Consider the following 20,000-nt stretch of genomic DNA (forward strand, 5'->3'; position numbering starts at 1 on the left):
TGTTTCGAGTTAATTAGATATAGTGATTTGTTTAATACCCTACTAGTATACTTTTTCATGATATTCTAATATTTAGAGATAGGATATTTGAGTTTTCTTAAACTGTAAGCCATAATCAGCAATATTAAAAGAATAAAAGGCTTGCAATATTTCAGTAGATTTGTAATGAATCCAGAATGCATGACATTTTTGTTTTTTTAATTGCATTACAGAAAATAAAGAACTTTATCACAATATTCTAATTTTCTGAGACAGTCCTGTATATATATATATATATATACAGTATATACATATATATATATATATATATTACATATATATATAAATGTATATACATATATAATTTACATAAATATATATATAATGTATATATACATATATATATATATATATACACATATATAATTTACATATATATATATATATAATTTACATGCATATATATATGTATGTATATATATTCATACATATATATACATATACATATATAATTTACATATATATAAAAATATACTTGACATATATAATTTACATACCTATATACATATATAATTTACATATATATAATTTACATATATATATAATTTACATATATGCATATATATATATAAATAATTTACACTACCGTTCAAATGTTTGGGGTCACCCAGACAATTTTGTGTTTTCCATGAAAACTCACACTTATTTATCAGATGAATATAAAATATAGTCAAGATATTAACGAGGTTATAAATAATGATTTTATTTTAAATATTAATTCAGTGAAACATCAGATTAGTAAAAAAAAAAAAGTATTGAGACCCCATTGGTCCTTTAGATCTTAACACTGAACAGCATAACCAGTGGCCTTGGTAACTGACTGACATTCAAAGGGTTTCCTTTTCACCCTCCGCTAGTCTTCTATACATTTACAAAAATAAATTAAATTCACCATTAAAGTCTTTTGCATGTGCCACACCTCTGTTATACATCAAACATTCCAGAACAATCTCAGCTCTATTCAATGAGGCGTGATTTACTGAGTGTTCATTGGTTGTTTCAAATGTTGACAGACAAACGGATTGACCAATCACGGTGAAGGTTTTCGTGTGAGAGTTCTCTCCGCCGCGTCCCCCCGACACGTCGCCTCCGTTCCTCTGTGTCTCAGGGAGACGGGAGGAAGGAGGCAGGGAGGAACTGACTGATTCATCCACGAGTTAAACTGATTTCTGCTCCTTATTTTCGCGGAGAAAGAATTGTTTTAAAAACGGAAACAGTGTCAAACCGTACTGCCGCGGTTTTTAAAAAAAAAGTAAATTTTTTTTTTATTGCGTTAATTGCGGTAAAATATTTTAGTGCGTTAACGCGGCCAAATTAATCGCATAGATTAACGCGTTAACGCTGACAGCCCTAATATATATAGATATATATATTTCTATGTCTTCCTCACAGGATGTGTCCGTGGTAGGCCACGCGGTGGAGCGGCAGGTGCCCGCCGCTCAGAGGCGCGTTGGGGTCGGCTCCGTGGTCCAGCAGCAGGGCGACCACGTCGGGGTTCCCCGAGGCCGCCGCGTCGAACAGGAGGCTGCCGGACTCCGAGTCACACCGCACACGGGCTCCTGCCAGATCAATACATACATAGGCTGATTATTGAAATGTGATCCAGACCTGGAGAACAGCACGGAAAGGTGAAATATGAACGATTAATGTAGCACTCTGAAAAACAGAGTTTAAAACAAGAGCAAGAAAAACTAAGGCCAAATTTAGAAACTGATAAAACAGTATGATAGGTCAAACAATTAAAAAAATCGATACAATAGAAAAAAAAGATAAAAGTATGCTGTATACATTTGATGAAATAAAATAATATTATTAATCTTACTAGCAATCACAATAATTACATCTTTACATAATGTTATTAATCTAAAATAATGTTTAAAAAATATTTAAATAATGCAATTTTAATAATCCAATTAATATGACTAACAATATAATAATTAAATTTTTTGATATTTGGATTAATCTAAAATAATGTAAAAAAAATATTTTACCAATACAATTTTCAGAATATAAAATAATATAATTAATATTACTAACAATCATAATAATGACGTTTTTATAAAATTGTATTAATCTAAAATAATGTTTAAAAAATATTTGAATAATATAAAAATAACACTATTAATAACGATAATAATTAAATTTGTATATAATTTTAATAATTTAAAATAATGTTTTAAAAATATTTTAATGATACGATTTTAATAACATAAATAATATATTTAATATGAATAACAATCGTAATAATTACATTTTCATATAATTTTAATAACCTAAAGTAATGTTTAAAATATATATATAATTTTAATAATATAATTGTAATAATATAAAAAATATAATTTTAATAATATAAAGAAATAATCCTGAAATAAGAGCAGCATATTAACAAATTGAAAACCTTTTCTGAAAGAGTTTTTTAGCCCCCTCCTATTCCACTATAAATTGTGGGATAAAATAAATAAGTAATCAAACCCGGATATGTTTGAGATATCCTCTCGCGTACCTTTTTCCAACAGGACCTCCGCCACGCCCACGTGTCCGTTCTGCGCAGCCAGAGCCAGCGGCGTCTTCTTTGTCACGTCGCGTGCGTTCGGGTCGGCGCCGGAGTCCAGGAGCAGATACACGAAGTTCTCCAGGCCTAGAAAGGCGGACTCGTGCAGCGCGGTCCTGCCCAGCGGTCCCGTCTGATCCACTTCGGCCCCGTGGCGCAGCAGCAGCGTGGCCAAGTCGTACTGGTCGTTCAGAATAGCTGCAGAAACAAGCGGGGCCGCAGATTTAGGGACAAAATATCTCTTTGTGTCCGTAAAAAAAACACAAGAAACCCGCTGCGATTCGGACCTGCCACCAACGGAGAGTCCTGCTCGTCGTTCTGGAGATCCGGGCTGCAGGCGTTCTGCAGCAGGAACGTGGCGTTCTCCCGGAGGCCGTGAACCACGGCCAGGAACAGCGGCGTCTCGCCCTTCAGGGTGCGACACTGGGCGGCACCCGGGGGCGACGCTGGGAGCACGAACCAAAAAAAAACAAATCATCATGCGGTTAAAAAACAAACAAACACGTGACCTCAGGCTTATTTATTTTATCCCACAATTAATAGTGCAATAGGAGGGGGTTTTAAAATTATTTCAGAAAAGGTTTCCAATTTTATGCTGCTTTTATTTTATGATAATTTCTTTATATTATTAAAATTATATTTTTTATATTATTACAATTATATTATTTGATATTATTAAAATTGCATCATTAAAGTATTTTTAAAACATTCTTTTTAATTATTAAAATGTTATACAAATGTAATTATTATGATCGTTGTTAATAGTATTATTTCATATTATTGAAATTGTATAATTCAGATATTTTTAAAACATCATTTTATATTAATACAATTATCAAAAAATCTAATTATTATGATTGTTAGTAATATTAATTAGATTATTAATATTGCATTATTTAAATATTCTCTACCCGAGAAGGTGATCTCGAGGATCCTCCTGCTGCGGTGCGCCGAGGCCTCGTGCAGCGGGATCCACCCCCGTCCGTCCACCCTGGACAGGCGCTCCGTCTGCGCCGCCAGCCGGCTCAGCGCGTCCTCGTCCCCTAGACGCGAGGACGGACGCGTCAACGACGGGGCGCTCACATCCGCGACCGGTTGATTGCTTTCGCATCTTACCCTCCTCGATCGCCTTGAAGATGTCGTCGGGGTCTTCCCCGGCGGTCCGGTCTACGGAGAGAGAAGTTCAGAGCGTTCACGGCGTAGAGCCCATGAGACGTCATAGATCCCATCTGCTGATGGACCGTGGAGGGCTGGATCGTGGAATATGCCGACTACCAACTACGCCATGCTGCTGAGACTCCGCCCACTGCGGAGACTCCGCCCACTCCTCTCTACCTCTATCTGCCTGATGGATCGTGGAATATGCCGACTACCAACTATGCCATGCTGCTGAGACTCCGCCCACTGCTGAGACTCCGCCCACTGATGAGACTCCGCCCACTCCTCCTCTCTACCTCCCTCTGCCTGATGGATTGTGGAGGTCTCCATCGTGGAATATGCCGACTACCAACTACGCCATGCTGCTGAGACTCCGCCCACTCCTCCTCTGACTCCGCCCACTCCTCCTCCCCACCGCCATCTGCCTGATGGATCGTGGAGGTCTCCATCGTGGAATATGCCTACTATGAACTATTCATACACTCTGTCATATTCATTGAATGTATTTTAACTCTAATCTGTCCTTCTGGTCACATGACATCTATTGTTCTGTCCATCCTGGAGAGGGATCCTCCTCTGTTGCTCTGCTGAAGGTTTCTTCCCTTTTTTCACCCCTGAAGGGTTATTTGGGAGTTTTTCCTGATCCGATGTGAGGTCAAAGGTCAGGGATGTCTATGTGTACAGATTGTAAAGCATTCTGAGGGGAATTTGTAATTTGTGAAAATGGGCTCTACACATAAACTGAATTGAATTGAATAGAGACGACAGAGGGAAGGAGAAAGCGTTTTGAGAAGAAAGCGTATACGGTACGCGTGGCGGTTGGCCAAATTTAGAAACTGATAAAACATTACGATAGATCAAACAATCGATACAATAGGAAAAAAGATAAAAGTAAAATAATAAAATTAATATTATTAATTTTACTAGCAATCACAATCATTACATCTTTATATAATGTTATTCATCTAAAATAATGTTTGAAAAATATTTAAATAATGCAATTTTAACAATCCAATTAATATTACTAACAATTATAATGATTACATTTTTAGATATTTGTATTAATCTAAAATAATGTAAAAAAATATTTGAATACAATTTGAATAATATGAAAAATTACTATTAATAACGATCATAATAATTAAATTTGTAGATAATTTTATGAATTTAAAATAATGTTTTAAAAATATTTTAATGATACAATTTTAATAATATAATTAATATTACTAACAATCGTAATAATTACATTTTTATATCATTTTAATAATAGTGGATAACAAACTATTTCAGAGACGGACCTCGGGTTCAAGCCTTTGAGCTTCCTGTATTCAAGCAGACTCTGTTCGATGACACGTTGCGTGGCCTCGTCTTCGTCCGGCTCTTCCTCTTCCTCCTCCGACGGATACGAGCCGTCATTATCCGTCTCCTCGTTCATCTGTTGAGTCCGGAGAGGGGCAACACGGCCGATCGGGGTAAACAACACCGTACAACCTGCGACCGGCTGTCGGTCGGTCTCATTAGCACTTAAATTAAAGGTCAAAGGTGAACGGAGACACATTCAAGATGTAGAATCCAACGATCCCCGACGAGCGGCGAGTCCCCGCGTCGTCACTATGGCTCTTTTTCTTTTTTGTTTTGTTACGAGCCTCGTGCAGAGAAGTTTAAAACGAGCGAGCGTTTTCCAAAACATCTTTTTAAAGCAGATTGACCCCACAGAAAACTCCTCAGTAAGCACATCTGTTATTTATGAACCAGCCGGTGGGGGGGGGGGGGGGGGGGGTTTACCTTCAGTGAAACGTCTGTTCGGTGGCTCTTACAACAGCGAAGCCAGCAGAGCTGCAGCTATATATAATCCCCCCCCCCCCCTATAAATAACCAGACCACGGGGTCCTCGCGGCCTTTGACCCACTCAATAGCTGAGTAGATGGCGCGGCAGTGTCCAGTCGCTGGGTCACAGCAGTTCATGGAGATGTCTTTTAGTTTTGTTTTTTGTTGCTTTTTTTTTTTTTACCCACAACACACAAGCACAACAACACGACCCAGCACACTTTGATTACAAACTTTATAAAGAAACACTTAAAAAACAATTTTTTTGTCTCCATCCAGCTGGCCGGCAGAGATCGCACGAGATGCAATGACCTCCACAACAACAGTGGGGCCGCTGAGACTACTTAAACATCAAGGGAAACGAGCGGGCCGAATTGGACAGACTGAAGTGCCCACCACGTCCACCTCTGCAGCATCCTTCTTGCTAACGTCCAGTCTCTGGAAAATAAGATGGATGATTTTAGGGCAAGGATGATTCCAAGGACGTTGTCTGCAGAGTTTAAGCATCTTTTGTCTGTGAACTTGGCTGACCCGCTGGTGCGGATCGAGTCATATGTCCAACCAGTCGTTCTACTCTGTTTTTCCTGGTAAAGACTAAAGGAGGAGGGTCTGCTTCATAAGGTGGAGGGTCTGCTGGCAGCCCAAGAACATTATGGTGCGACCCCAAGGTATTAAGACTCTTTCCTCGTTCCTGCTACTTGACCTGGAACATCTGTGATCCCATGCCGTCCATTCCGCCTTCAGGAGTTCACCTGGTCATCCACCCAACCGTCACTACATTCCTAGCCCGGACACCCGGCGTAGCACTATAGGACCTACATGATGTGTTATGTCGGCATCAGAGAACTAAGAGAAATATCCAGCCTTATTCTGTGGCAAACCTACCTAGGACTTTAACAAAGGCAAACCACAAAGTCATGCCCGAACTTTCACCAGCATTCATTATTATACCAGGAAAGAACGTTGGACACTGCCTCGGGAAATCAGACCAACGGGATATGCGGGATTGTACATTTTTTTGTCTGACGGACTGGCTGTTTGACCCAGGCCGGATCGAGTCATAAGGGTCCAACCGAGTTCTTCTCTTCCGTCAGGGTGCAGACAGAACGGAAGAAATCTGTAATCAGAGGGGTGGAGGGTCTGCTTTTGACACGATGTGAGTGTGACATTGCACCATTAAGCATCTTTTCTTTCGCCCTTGAACAACCTGGAACATCTGACGACTCATCTCATGCCTTTTCATTCTACCTTCCCGTCAGTCAGTCTCGGGTCATCACCACCATTACCGCTCACAAGACACCGAGAGTTTAGACTATCGGGACCTACATGATGTTATGTCGGGTGTTATGCCTAAGTCAGATGGCTGTGGTGCTGGCCGCCGTGGTGGCGGCTGCAAAAAAAAAAAACAAGGCAAACCTTTCAAGTCGAGTGCCGTGCTTTCAACAGAACATTGGCTTGGACCAGACTATAAAGAACGTTGAGGCTACCTATACCATTCTCTCCTCTCTGTTGCCCTCTCCTCCATTGGGAAATCAGACCATGCCGCCATTTATAAACAAGAAGGTATAAACAAAGATCGCGCCGGAAGGTAGTGATTGGTAACGAATGCGTGGAGAGACCAATCAGAGCGAGCTACAGGACGCCTGAGACACAGCGACCGCATTACCATCCAACCCGTTCCAGTGACGAAGTAGGTTTGCGGAAGTAGCATGAGCCTCATAGCAACGCTTAACGGTGGTGCCGCCATTTTTCTGCTTCCGGGAGTGAAGCAAGATCTGGAAGAGCGGTAGTGGCAAAGGAAACGTAATCTGATTGGTCTGACCAGGGAGAGCTGAGCTACAGGACGCTCTGAGTATTGTCGACAATCCCGTCCAGTTCCGTCAGTAGCACGTGAGTTTCTTGAAAGTAGCAATGAGCCTCATAACGATAACGGACACCACCATCCCCCCGGTAAGGGTCTTTCCTAATCAAAAGCCGTGGGTTGATAGATCCATCCGTGAAGCTGTAACGCCTGCATTGCTGCCTATAACCGGTCTTGTATCCGGCAACATGGACGAATACAAGGCAGCGGTCTATGGACTGAGGAGGGCGGTGAAGAAAGCCAAGAGGAGGTACCGAGACAGAGTGGAATCACAGATGGAGCAGCGCGACACCAGGCGCCTATGGCAGGGGCTGGATATTACAAACTACCAGAGCAGACCCCGCAATGGTGTGGTGCCCGACGCTATGGCAGGGGCTACGGACTATTACAAACACCAGAGTAGACCCCGCATCGGTGAGTGTGAGATCCCTAGCGGACGACCTGAACTCATTTTATGCACGGTTTGAGGTCCCACCGCTAGCAACAACAGCGGCTACTAATGACTAACAACAACACCGTTAAGCGTAGCCGGTGGGTCTACCGCTGGGGATGAACACACTCTCTGTGACCGAGCACAGTGTGAGGAGGGCTCTGTTGAGGTGAACACCAGGAAAGCTGCAGGTCCAGATGGCATATCTGGGAAGTACTGAAGACCTGTGCTAACCAGCTAGCTCCAGTGTTCACCACAATATTCAACCTCTCCTGGCTGAGTCCGTGGTCCCGCCTGCTTCAAGAGATCCACTATTGTCCCTGTGCCCAAGAATGCTTCTCCAGCATGTATGAATGACTACCGACCGGTGGCCTCACCTCGGTGGTCATGAAATGCTGAGAGGCTGATAAAGGACTACATCTGCGCCTGCGCCTTCCTCCCTTCCTCCATGGACCCGCTGCAGTTTGCTTATCGCCCAAACAGATCCACGGATGGTGCTGTCCCCATGGAACTCCACACCACACTCTCTCATCTGGGCAGCCAGAGGGGGCTATGTGAGACTACTGTTCATTGATTATAGTTCAGCTTTCAACACCATAGTCCCTCCAGACTGGCGGCAAGCTGATTGAGCTGGGACTGAACACCCCCTGTGTGCTTGGATCCTGGACTTCCTGACCGCCAGGCCACAGGTGGTCAGGGTGGGCAAACCTCCTCATATCCCTCACCCTGAACACAGGATCCCCCCAGGGTTGCGTCCTCAGCCCCCTACTGTACTCCCTGTACACACATGACTGTGTGGCCAGGTTCAGCTCCAACACCATCATCAAGTTTGCGGATGACACAGTGGTGGTGGGCCTGATCTCCGACAACGACGAGAAGGCCTACCTGGAGGAAGTTGCTGATCTGTCACTCTGGTGCCAGGACAACAGCCTCATCATGAATGTCACCAAAACTAAGGAGCTGATTGTGGACTTTAGGAAGGTACAACAACAGAGGACGTACTCACCACTGGGGATTAACGGACTACTGTGGAGAGGGTGAGCGGTAAAAATACCCAGAGTCCACATCACCGAGGATCTGACATGGTCAACGAACACAGACACTCTGGTGAGAAAGGCAAGGCGGCGCCTCTACCACCTCAGGCAGCTGAGGAAATTTAAAGTTTCCCAGAGGATCCTTCAGTCCTTCTACTCTGGAGCTGTAGAGCGCCCTGACAGGAAGCATCACAGCCTGGTTTGGCAACTGCTCCGCTCAGGACAGGAAGGCTCTGCAGAGAGTAGTGCGTCGGGCTAGGCGCGCACCCATGGAACGTTCGGCTGAGCGCATCTATTGAACTACTCCCACCCTGCAGGACTTGTACACCAGGAGGTGCAGAACCAGAGCCGGCAGGATCATGAAGGATCCTCACCACCCCAACAACAGACTGTTTCAGCTGCTGCGGTCAGGCAGGCGCCTCCGTAGTCACGCTGCAAGAACAGAGAGACTGAGACGGAGTTTCTTTCCTCAGGCCATCAGGATTGTGAACCCGACCTCACCAGACCCCCCATAGACCCACACTTAACTGCCCTTCTACTCCGACCTCAGGACCCCCCCCACATAGACCCACCTTTGCTAGCACACACACACACACACACACTTACTGTAAATATTGTGTTGTTTTTTATTTGTAAATAGTGTGTACTTGTTGCCCTTGCACATTCCTGCTGAGCATTGCCACTTTCATTTCACTGCACACCCTGTGTGTGTATGTGACAAATAAAACATCTTGAATCTTGAATCTTGAAGGCCGCCAGTGGGCTCAGACGAGACGTGTTGATGTTGGAGGAACAGGAACCACCACCCGGACGGCACTGACAAAGAAACAGCGGTAGACTTCTACTTTACATCTATAAGCATTTTATTCAGAAATCAGGATACAAGTAGACATCATGCATGGGCCCCCCTCCGCCTGGTACCTATTGTATTCAGACCAGAGAGAGGCGCCTTAGCAGAGGGGGCGACGGTTTAAATAGTCATCAAGACAAGTTCTGATTGGTCCAGCGAAGAGAGGGCTGTGTCTTCTCATTGGTTCTTCGTCTCTCTGCTTCCGCCGTTGTCGCTCATTCATTGGTCCTTCGTGGCCCGCCAATGAGAGCATATGTTGTGAAAAAGTGTGAGAAAGGAAAGATGGAATTCACTTGTAGCTTCCTTTGACTGAGCTCGGGAGTTTTCTAAGATAATCTTATCTCTTCCGAGGTGGGATGCGCTGCGTCTAGAAGGTCGTTCATCAAAAGGGCCCCTTCACGTGTGTGTGTGTGTGTGTGTGTGTGTGTGTGTGTGTTGGGTCAGAGAAAGGGCATGTGTGTGTGTGTGTGTGTGTGAATCCGGATAATTGCCCTAGCTTGGACCGTTCCTTATCTTATCTGCGCTCATTAAATGTCTCTGTGGCTCTCCTGTTCATGTGAGCATGAGTGTTGCTTTGTTCTATTCAAATCTAGGGTGAGCGTTGGTGCATAAAGTTCATTTTGTGTGTCACTGTTATCTTCTTTGATCAGTTCAGGCGCTGGACTGCCCTGCTAAAGTTTCTAACCTTCCACAGTGATTTTCCACTTTACACATAACATTTATGCAAACAATACTAGGCTGTGCTAAGCTATAATATATATTCTTTACAGACGCTTGATGTTTGCAGAGGAGTGATCAAATGTTTGAGGAATTCATATTTTTATTTGAATTAATAAAGCACATTATCGGCTCACGGCGAGCAGCGTGTAGAAGTGAACACGTGTGGGGATGGTATGCGGTGTATGTGGACGGTTGTGTGTGTGTGTGTGTGTGGTAGGTCAGGGATGTAGAACTCATGTTCACAAACTCTTTGCATTTGATCATGGTTTATACGCGTGGAGAAGTATCATACATTTCAACATTTCTTTAATATAACATAAATCCATTTAATTTGAAACCTTCAAAATAAAAGCACGGGATAGTTTTCTCCAAGTCGTCAGGTGCCGCATAAAATGACGCGCGCCTTATGTTTGACACCTGTGGAGTAGATGTTCACGTATGTGGAGATTTGGCCTTTGTTCTCGCTGTGGGTGGGACTACAGGAACTGCTGTCTTGTTTCGTTGTGTTTATTTATTTAAATGTCATTGTTTTGTTGAAAATGCAATTAAAAAAAATGTTTAAGTCACGGAGAAACTGAGGAACATTTCTTTATTTTATTTTGAAATTGATGGCGCTGTAAGAACTGAGGATTAAAGGATCAGCCGGTGAAGAAGAACCGAGAAAAGCAAAACATTGAATTAGAGCCTCAGAGACGAGGGACGGAGAGTGACCGACGGATTACAGACACCAAACAATGGATTCAACTTTTTTCCCCTCGCGGTTAAATATCTCACCGTGGTTCGTCCATAAGTCAGAGGAATGAAGTATTCGTGGTGGAGGATGCAGCAGGAAAGAAAGAATACAGGAAGTAGAAAGGCTTCTGAGCTGAAGCCGCTCAGGGACACTGAGCCTACATCCTCACAGCAGGTAGAACTACAAGTTGTTGTTTTGAACACGTTTTTAAATCAACACATACGCACGCCGTCCGAAGTGGATTAGAAGGAAATGCCGTCGTGAACCGGGCGTCCGCCGGTCAGTCGTCCAGCTGGCAGAGCATGGCGACGCCGCGCTTTATCCACTTGGGAGGCGGCTCGCCGGAGGGCAGCGGCATGGAGAGCACGAAGTTGGTGGAGTGTCCCGTGGAGGAGAGGCTGCCCATCCTCGCGCTCGTCTTGTAGACCGGGCACACGTAGCGGGCCGCGTCCGCGCTCTTCTTCTCGGCTGCGCGAAGAGAGAAAGGAAGCAAGGAGACGAAGCGGGGAGTCAGGGAAGGGAAGAGGAGACGAGAACCTTCGCTTCGTCGCTTCATCCCGTTGAGATGACGGTCGTCAGACACCGACATCTACTCGGTTCGTCCTGGAGTCAAAGACTCGGTGGGATGTGAGGTCAGAGTTGATGTTTCACCTTTGAACACCAAAATATACTAAATTTATTCTTCAGGCATCAACCTGCAGCTCCTCTGAGTGAAGCTGGTGCAGAATATACGACTGACCACCAGGGGGCGACTCCTCTGGTTGTATAGAAGTCTATGCTTCATGTGTCAAAGCTGCATTCTCTCTCCTGACCACCAGGGGGCGACTCCTCTGGTTGTATAGAAGTCTATGCTTCATGTGTTAAAGCTGCATTCTCTCGCCTGACCACCAGGGGGCGAGTCCTCTGGTTGTATATAAGTCTATGCTTCATGTGTCAAAGATGCATTCTCTCTCCTGACCACCAGGGGGCGACTCCTCTGGTTGTATAGAAGTCTATGCTTCATGTGTCAAAGCTGCATTCTCTCTCCTGACCACCAGGGGGCGACTCCTCTGGTTGTATAGAAGTCTATGCTTCATGTGTCAAAGCTGCATTCTCTCTCCTGACCACCAGGGGGCGACTCCTCTGGTTGTATAGAAGTCTATGCTTCATGTGTCAAAGCTGCATTCTCTCCTGACCACCAGGGGCTCCTCTGGTTGTTCATGTTAAAGCTGCATTCTCTCTCCTGACCACCAGGAGAGAGAATGCCAACATGTCCGATGTGCGTTTGACAGTTGTCAACGTACTGGGTTTGATCCAGATGAGCGGCATGGCGTCAAACAGGACTTTGGGCTGCTGCTCTGCCAGAAGTCCTCTGAGGAGACAAACAAGCGGTCAACCTTCACGACCACGACGTGTGACTGTAACCACGGGGATGAACATCCACCTCGCCACGTCCCATCGAGCTCCTTCCAGAAACAATCCTTCCACGTAAACGCCGTCTTCGGGAGGCGCGTCCGACTCGGCGACGGGAAGAACCTACGAGATGAAATTACTAACAATTATAATAATTACATTTTTAGATATTTGTATTAATCTAAAATAATGTTTACAAAATATTTTAACAATACAATTTTCATAATATAAAATAATATAATTAATATTACTAACAATCATAATAATGACGTTTTTATATAATTGTATTAATCTAAAATAAAACATATTTTAATAGTACAATTCGAATAATATGAAATAATATTATTAACAACGATCATAATAATTACATTTGTATATCATTTTAATAATTTCAAATAATTTCAAAAAATGTTTTAATGCTACAATTTTAATAATGTAAATAATATAATTAATATAACTAACAATCATAATAGTTACATTTTTATATCATTTTAATAATCAAAAATAATGTTAACAAATATTATAAGAATGCAATTTTAATAATATCAAATAATATAATTATAATAATAATATAAAAAATATAATTTGATGAGCATATACATCTCATTTCAGATGGAGGGGACAGAGGGAATACAAAGTGTGCGACTTTTGACCTGGAAATCAAAGGCAAGCAGATCTATGGGCACGCGGTACTTCCTGGCGTAGTTCTGCATGGCCCCGGTCAGGAAGGCCTGCGTGAAGAAGAACCCGGACAGCCAGAACACGTCGGGTTTGCCGCTGTCGCACCAATCCTGCAGAAACTTGAGCCTTGAGAGAAGGTCATTGGTGTAGCTGCCCAGAGGCTTGAGGCTGGGGTACGAGCACTTGGCCCATTTCTCTGGGACCTTCCCCACGACCAGGCTGCCCGCCACGGCCTCCAGCTCGGCGTCCATCACCACCAGACCCTTGACGGCCTTCAACAGGTTCTGCAGGCTCACGCGGATGGTGCCGCACAGCGTGTTGTAGCGCTCCATCTCCTGGACGAGCACGGTGTTCATGCTCTCCTCGTAGACCACCGGGAACTTCAAGAGGGCCGCTTCCGTGTCTAAATTGTCCGGCAGCTGCGGGATCACAACCACCGTCAAGGAAACGGCGGCGGGCGAAGGAGGTTCCGTCGGCTCGTACCTTTTCGAGGACGTCGTTGGCGATGTCGAACAGCGCGCCGTCGCTCCCGGAGCTCGCCCCTCCTTTAGCCCCTCCTCCCTGGGTGAGCAGCAGCGAATCGAACAGCAGCTTCGTCTGCTGGAGATCTTTGGAGATGTCGACGTTCTCGTGCATCCCGAACACCTCGGGGTGCTGGCTGAGCGGAAGCTCCTGGAAGCACAGCAGCGAAAAGATGGCGCCAATCGGTTTGGGGAGAGAAAACGACGAAGGCGTTCGGCGAGTCGTCTCGGCCGGCCTCACCTTGATGAAGAAGATGTAGCCGGAATAGGGCGACGGCGGAGGGGCCAGGTAGTCGCGGCTCGGCGAGAGACTGTAGGAGCTCGTCACGGTGATGTCCGGGTTGTAGAAGTCGGCCAGGATGGTCATCAGGAGGCGGCGGTCCCAGTCGTCCGTCACGCGGCCGCCGTAGTTACACTCGCCCGTCAGGTAGGTGATGGCCTCGAAGGGCACCTCGTCGTATCCGTTCACAAACAGCTGGGGAAGACGACAGATTACACCGGCTGGAGTTTCCCGTCTCGTGGAAACGCGGCGAAGCGAAACTCTGGATCCCGGACGGCGTACCTGCAGCTGCCTGATGCTGATGTGCAGGTCGGACTCGTTAAAGCTGTACGGGATGTTCCAGCCCAGAGGGCCGAACTTCTTCCTCTCCTGAACGAGAGCGTGGAAGAAACACAGTCCGTACAGGAGCCTCTCCCAAACCTAGAGGGGGGGAGGTAGTCAGAGGACGTCCTTTTCTTCGTAGACCGAATCGAATGTGTGAAAGAGAATTCCTTCTTCTCACCATCTTAATTGTGTTAATCTAAATGGTGTTTATTCTCAAAAGCAGAGTACACAGTTATACATCGCACTTGTCATTCCCCCCCCCCCCAACTTTTTATATAATTGTATTAATCTAAAATAATGTTAAAAAAATATTTTAACAATACAATTTTCATAATATAAAATAATATAATTAATATTACTAACAATCATAATAATGACGTTTTTATAGAATTGTATTTATCTAAAATACTGTAAAAAAATATTTGAATAGTACAATTCGAATAATATGAAATAATATTATTATTAACGATCATAATAATTACGTTTGTATTTTATTTTAATAATTTAAAATATTTTAATGATACAATTTTAATAATATAAATAATATATAACACAAAACAAATCGAACAAATCGCACTTCTTCAATTGTCAAAAAGCACATTACAGTATGAGTAGTAAGAGTGAACGTGGTGTAGGAGGTCATACAGTCAAAACAGAGTTTGAGGAATTGTAAATTATTGCTATTATTAATTCCTACAGCAGCGTGAAGACGACTTAAATGGCTTTTTTTTCTCCTTTTTGTAAATAATAAAAAGAAAAGAAAAAAAGAACCGTCAAAGGCTACAAAAATGGTTTATAAATCTAACGAGAGAATCTTCTATTTATCCAAGTATCCTTTAATCGGACCTCGACTAGATTCCGCAGCCTCACCCCGGTTCGTATGGATATGAATGAATGTTGGTGGTGGGGGGAGGGGCCGTAGGCGCTGATTATAGGGCCGGGGCGTTTAGGATGCACTGAGTACCTCCTCTTTTTTTTCTCTCTCCTTAAGGATGAATTCTCTCTCAATCACACCTAACTTAACTGCTTTCCTTTCTGAAGTGACTTTGATCTTATCATGGGGTGGACGCCGGACCCTATGAGGCGGCATCTATCTGTCTGCCTGATGCCGAATGTCGTCGGGCTTTCAGCTCCATCACGCCACTGTCCACTTGTTCCCCCCCACCTCCTCTCCTCCCCTCCCCATCTGGATCGTGGATCGTGGAGGTCTCCATCGTGGCAATATTACTACTATTCTCCTTTCATATTCATCACATTCATTGAATGTATTTATTTCTAAATCTGTCCTTCTGGTCACATGACATCTATTGCATCTTCCCATCCTATCTCCTGGATCCTCTCCTGCCTTCTCCTCTGGTTTCTTCCTTTTTTTTTGAAGGGTTTTTTTTTGGTTTTTCCTGGTTTTGGGATGCAGGTTTGGGGCAGGGATGTCTATGTGTACAGATTGTAAAAATTTGTGATTTGTAATTTGTAAAATGAAAAATAAAAAATTTGAAATGAAATTGAATTGGGATGGGCTGATGGGGGCTGCCACGCCCAGTCTGCCCCAGGGCAGCTGTGGCTACTGATGTAGCTCCACTACCGGGATGACTGTGTGTGTATGACTACTGGACTCTGGACTGTAAAGCGACTTCGAGTGTCTAGAGAAGCGCTATATAAAATAAATGAGTAAAAATGAGTAGATTCAAATTTCTCCGTCTGTCGCCGCTGCGAGAACTTTTCTCTAATTTTAAGAAGAACACCGGATCCTTTAACCGCCTCCTCACCATCTTTTTGCCAGGGCAGCTCGCAAAGAAGTCCGGGTCGGACACCGGGTCGGACTGGTAGGACTGCAGCAGCTTGAGCCGGAGTCCCGTGGGAGGCTCGTTGGTCATCTTCACGCCGTTCTGCAGGATGCTCACTGGAAACTGACGGGAGAGGACGTTCACTCAGAGCGGCCGGCAGAGGACGTCTCGGTCCGGCGAGCTCGTGTCTACGCGTTTACCTCGGGCGAAGGGTAGCTGGTGAGCCACAGGCGGAAGTCCTGGTGGCAAGTGTCGGGACCGAAGCCCTCGCAGATCTTCTCCAGGCTGGACAACCAGGAGACGGCCAGGTGACAGTTCTGCAGACACACCCAGGTGCCCTCCAGCATGGCCGCGGAGATCATGTGGGCCGCGATGGGCCCCTGGCCCTGCCCCAGTGAGATGGACTGGAACTTGGCGCCGACCATTTTCATGTCGCTGGCGAACTTCAGCAAGCCTGCGGAGGGGACCCGTTGTTACCTCGGTGAGTCGGTGAGTTGGTGAGGGTGCATCTTTGTGTCAGTCCACCGCAGACTTCACATGACCAAACCCTTCGTGAACCCTCCGTGTATAAACGATCGTGGGTTATTCCTGAGCTGCTGTTGCTATGGACACCAAACTTTTCAGTTCAGGTGAAAAAAATGAAATGCCGGCTTCTATTTTGAGCGTTTCTCTACAAAACATATTATTATTTCTAACTCAGTGTAAATGAACATGTGACTATACAACAAACATGTTCCGTGACTTTTCCAAAACTTTTGTGATTAAATTTTTTTCAAGGAATTTTTCCAGGCATGGAAATAACCATTCTAAAATTCCATGTCTCTTCCAGGTTTTCCATGACCGCACGAACCCTGCTGGTGGTTTCTGGAAACACCTTTTTTCGCCCGTTTTATCCTCCCATTGACCGCCCGCTGACCTCTCCCTCACCCCTCTGAACAGAAACACCAACACTACGAGCCAGTGGTGGGTTGTATCAACTCATTTAGTTACGTCTAGAGAAACACTCGACTGAGTGCATCTTCTTCTGTGTTCTAACGGGAAGCTTTGCGTGGAACCTGGACCGTTCGTGAGTGGAACTGCAGGGACTTACTCGCCATGGGATCGGCTCCCGGAGACAGCACGAATACCAGCGGCACGGTGGAGTTGGAGTCCTTGTAGCTCTCCGTCAGGTCGAATGGAGGCGGCTCCACAAAACTCTTCCCCATTTTTACCGTCACGAATTTCGTCACGGCCGGAACCATCTTGTCGGGCCGGAGGCAGCGGACGACGATCATCTTCTGCAGGTCGTTGAGTCGTCCGCACCACGGCGCCGGCAGCTCGGCGTCGCTCGGTTCTACGCTGTCGTAGATGGATTTAAAGCCTTCTGGGCTTTGGATGAAAGCCTCTCTGTGGAATGAATAACACATACGATTGAAAAGGAATGCCAGAGTGTCCTTTAATGACATCATAGAGCGTCCTACAATGACATCATAGAGCGTCCTACAATGACATCATAGAGCGTCCTACAATGACATCATAGAGTGTCTTACAATGACATCATAGAGCGTCCTACAATGACATCATAGAGTGTCTTACAATGACATCATAGAGCGTCCTACAATGACATCATAGTGTCTTACAATGACATCATAGAGTGTCCTACTATTACATCATAGTGTCCTACAATGACATCATAGTGTCCTACAATGACATCAGTGTCCTACTATTACATCATAGAGTGTCCTACAATGACATCATAGAGTGTCCTACTATTACATCATAGAGTGTCCTACAATGACATCATAGTGTCCTACAATGACATCAGTGTCCTACAATGACATCATAGAGCGTCCTACAATGACATCATAGAGCGTCTTACAATGACATCATAGTGTCCTACAATGACATCATAGAGCGTCCTACAATGACATCATAGAGTGTCTTACAATGACATCATAGAGTGTCTTACAATGACATCATAGAGCGTCCTACAATGACATCATAGTGTCTTACAATGACATCATAGAGTGTCCTACTATTACATCATAGTGTCCTACAATGACATCAGTGTCCTACAATGACATCATAGTGTCTTACAATGACATCATAGAGTGTCCTACTATTACATCATAGTGTCCTACAATGACATCATAGAGTGTCCTACAATGACATCATAGAGTGTCCTACAATGACATCATAGAGTGTCCTACTATTACATCATAGTGTCCTACAATGACATCATAGTGTCCTACAATGACATCATAGTGTCTTACTATGACATCATAGAGTGTCCTACTATTACATCATAGTGTCCTACAATGACTTCAGAGTGTCCTACTATTACATCAGTGTCCTACAATGACATCATAGTGTCTTACAATGACATCATAGAGTGTCCTACTATTACATCATAGTGTCCTACAATGACATCATAGTGTCTTACAATGACATCATAGAGTGTCCTACTATTACATCATAGTGTCCTACAATGACATCAGTGTCCTACTATTACATCATAGTGTCCTACAATGACTTCAGAGTGTCCTACTATTACATCATAGTGTCCTACAATGACATCATAGTGTCTTACAATGACATCATAGAGTGTCCTACTATTACATCATAGTGTCCTACAATGACATCATAGTGTCCTACAATGACATCAGTGTCCTACAATGACATCATAGTGTCCTACTATTACATCATAGTGTCCTACAATGACATCAGAGTGTCCTACTATTACATCATAGTGTCCTACTATGACATCATAGAGTGTCCTACTATTACATCATGGAGAGACATTGTAACAAAAATGTGTGATTTTTTAGTTTTCGTATTTGTTTATAACAAATGTCTCTCTAGCGCCCCCTAGAGTGTCGTACCCACATTTTCTTTCACCAATGACGGATTGAGTTGAAATGTGCCTTACACGTCCGCTTGGACCTGCTCTACAACATTTCCAATATCACCCGTAAGCTCCGCCTACTTAGATTTTCCGCCATTTTTAATTTGGTAAAAAACTGTTTTTTTCATTTGTATATGTGTTGTTTTTGTGTTTTTTTACTTCTCTTTACACATAGAATCTGAAAAGTTGAAATATGTGTATGTGAGACTCTAAACACTAATAAAATATAAAGGAAAAAAAGATAAAAGGAGCGCCAGACAACGGGACAGTGACGTCGCCGGCGTGAAGCCGCGTCCGCTTCAGAGTGAGCGATGCTGTTTTACTTGAACCCCCGGAGGCCCGGCAGGTCGCTGGCTCTGCAGATCTCGTCCCAGCTCTTGTCCTGAAGCCAGCTGGGGGCGGGGTTGGCGGCGGCGTTCTGCAGCCCCACTCCGCCCGTCAGGAAGAACATGAAGTCGGAGTACGCGATCTCCTCCGAAGCGCTGCAGAGGACGAAGGAGAGGCGGTCGGTCCGAGCGCGGCGAAGTAAAGCCGTGAGGGCGTCTCCTTCGACACTCACAGGAACAGGTTGCAGCAGAGGAGGAAGGAGAAGAGGAGCTTGTCCTTCTCGAACAGAGAGCGGCAGACGTTGCAGAACAGGCTGTTGGTGAAGTAACTGATCAGGTAGTGGAGCCTCTTCGTCAGGTTCTTCGGCTTGAGACTGGAGGGAGACAGAAAGCGTCAGACGAACGCGACGTGAGGCCGAGCTGAAGGTTCAGGTCGGAGGTCGGCGGGGAGTTTGAGATGAAACATGTTCATAATATCCACAATAAAGAAAACGTGTGTTATGTTACACTAATGCAGATCTACGAGTAAACATCTCCCCTCCAGCTGTTATTTATGACTGGTTTCACATTGTCTTTAGTCGAGGGCTCGCTGGCCTTCTGACCTC

The 20,000-nt window shown here is 44.6% G+C and overlaps 2 protein-coding genes across 2 annotated transcripts in view; both read right to left on the minus strand.

The window, feature by feature from the left end:
* The window catches only part of asb14b (ankyrin repeat and SOCS box containing 14b), an 8,537-nt gene extending 3,088 nt beyond the window's left edge, over positions 1 to 5,449 (minus strand). The window contains exons 1-7 of the mRNA XM_056422566.1: positions 5,047 to 5,449; positions 3,996 to 3,997; positions 3,707 to 3,757; positions 3,502 to 3,633; positions 2,878 to 3,036; positions 2,543 to 2,788; positions 1,430 to 1,598 (exon numbers count right to left, since the gene is read on the minus strand). Of these exons, the coding sequence (XP_056278541.1) occupies positions 1,430 to 1,598; positions 2,543 to 2,788; positions 2,878 to 3,036; positions 3,502 to 3,633; positions 3,707 to 3,757; positions 3,996 to 3,997; positions 5,047 to 5,306 (1,019 nt within the window). The 5' untranslated portion in view covers positions 5,307 to 5,449. The remainder of the gene's footprint in view (positions 1 to 1,429; positions 1,599 to 2,542; positions 2,789 to 2,877; positions 3,037 to 3,501; positions 3,634 to 3,706; positions 3,758 to 3,995; positions 3,998 to 5,046) is intronic.
* A 4,047-nt stretch (positions 5,450 to 9,496) lies between these two features.
* Positions 9,497 to 20,000, minus strand: part of dnah12 (dynein, axonemal, heavy chain 12) — a 44,022-nt gene continuing 33,518 nt past the window's right edge. The window contains exons 61-72 of the mRNA XM_056422016.1: positions 19,629 to 19,769; positions 19,393 to 19,551; positions 17,276 to 17,571; positions 16,386 to 16,639; positions 16,168 to 16,308; positions 14,360 to 14,497; positions 14,039 to 14,272; positions 13,760 to 13,948; positions 13,249 to 13,695; positions 12,627 to 12,718; positions 12,487 to 12,554; positions 9,497 to 11,671 (exon numbers count right to left, since the gene is read on the minus strand). Of these exons, the coding sequence (XP_056277991.1) occupies positions 11,484 to 11,671; positions 12,487 to 12,554; positions 12,627 to 12,718; positions 13,249 to 13,695; positions 13,760 to 13,948; positions 14,039 to 14,272; positions 14,360 to 14,497; positions 16,168 to 16,308; positions 16,386 to 16,639; positions 17,276 to 17,571; positions 19,393 to 19,551; positions 19,629 to 19,769 (2,347 nt within the window). The 3' untranslated portion in view covers positions 9,497 to 11,483. The remainder of the gene's footprint in view (positions 11,672 to 12,486; positions 12,555 to 12,626; positions 12,719 to 13,248; positions 13,696 to 13,759; positions 13,949 to 14,038; positions 14,273 to 14,359; positions 14,498 to 16,167; positions 16,309 to 16,385; positions 16,640 to 17,275; positions 17,572 to 19,392; positions 19,552 to 19,628; positions 19,770 to 20,000) is intronic.

Source organism: Pseudoliparis swirei, chromosome 9, assembly GCF_029220125.1.
Source record: "Pseudoliparis swirei isolate HS2019 ecotype Mariana Trench chromosome 9, NWPU_hadal_v1, whole genome shotgun sequence".
Lineage (NCBI taxonomy): Eukaryota > Metazoa > Chordata > Actinopteri > Perciformes > Liparidae > Pseudoliparis > Pseudoliparis swirei.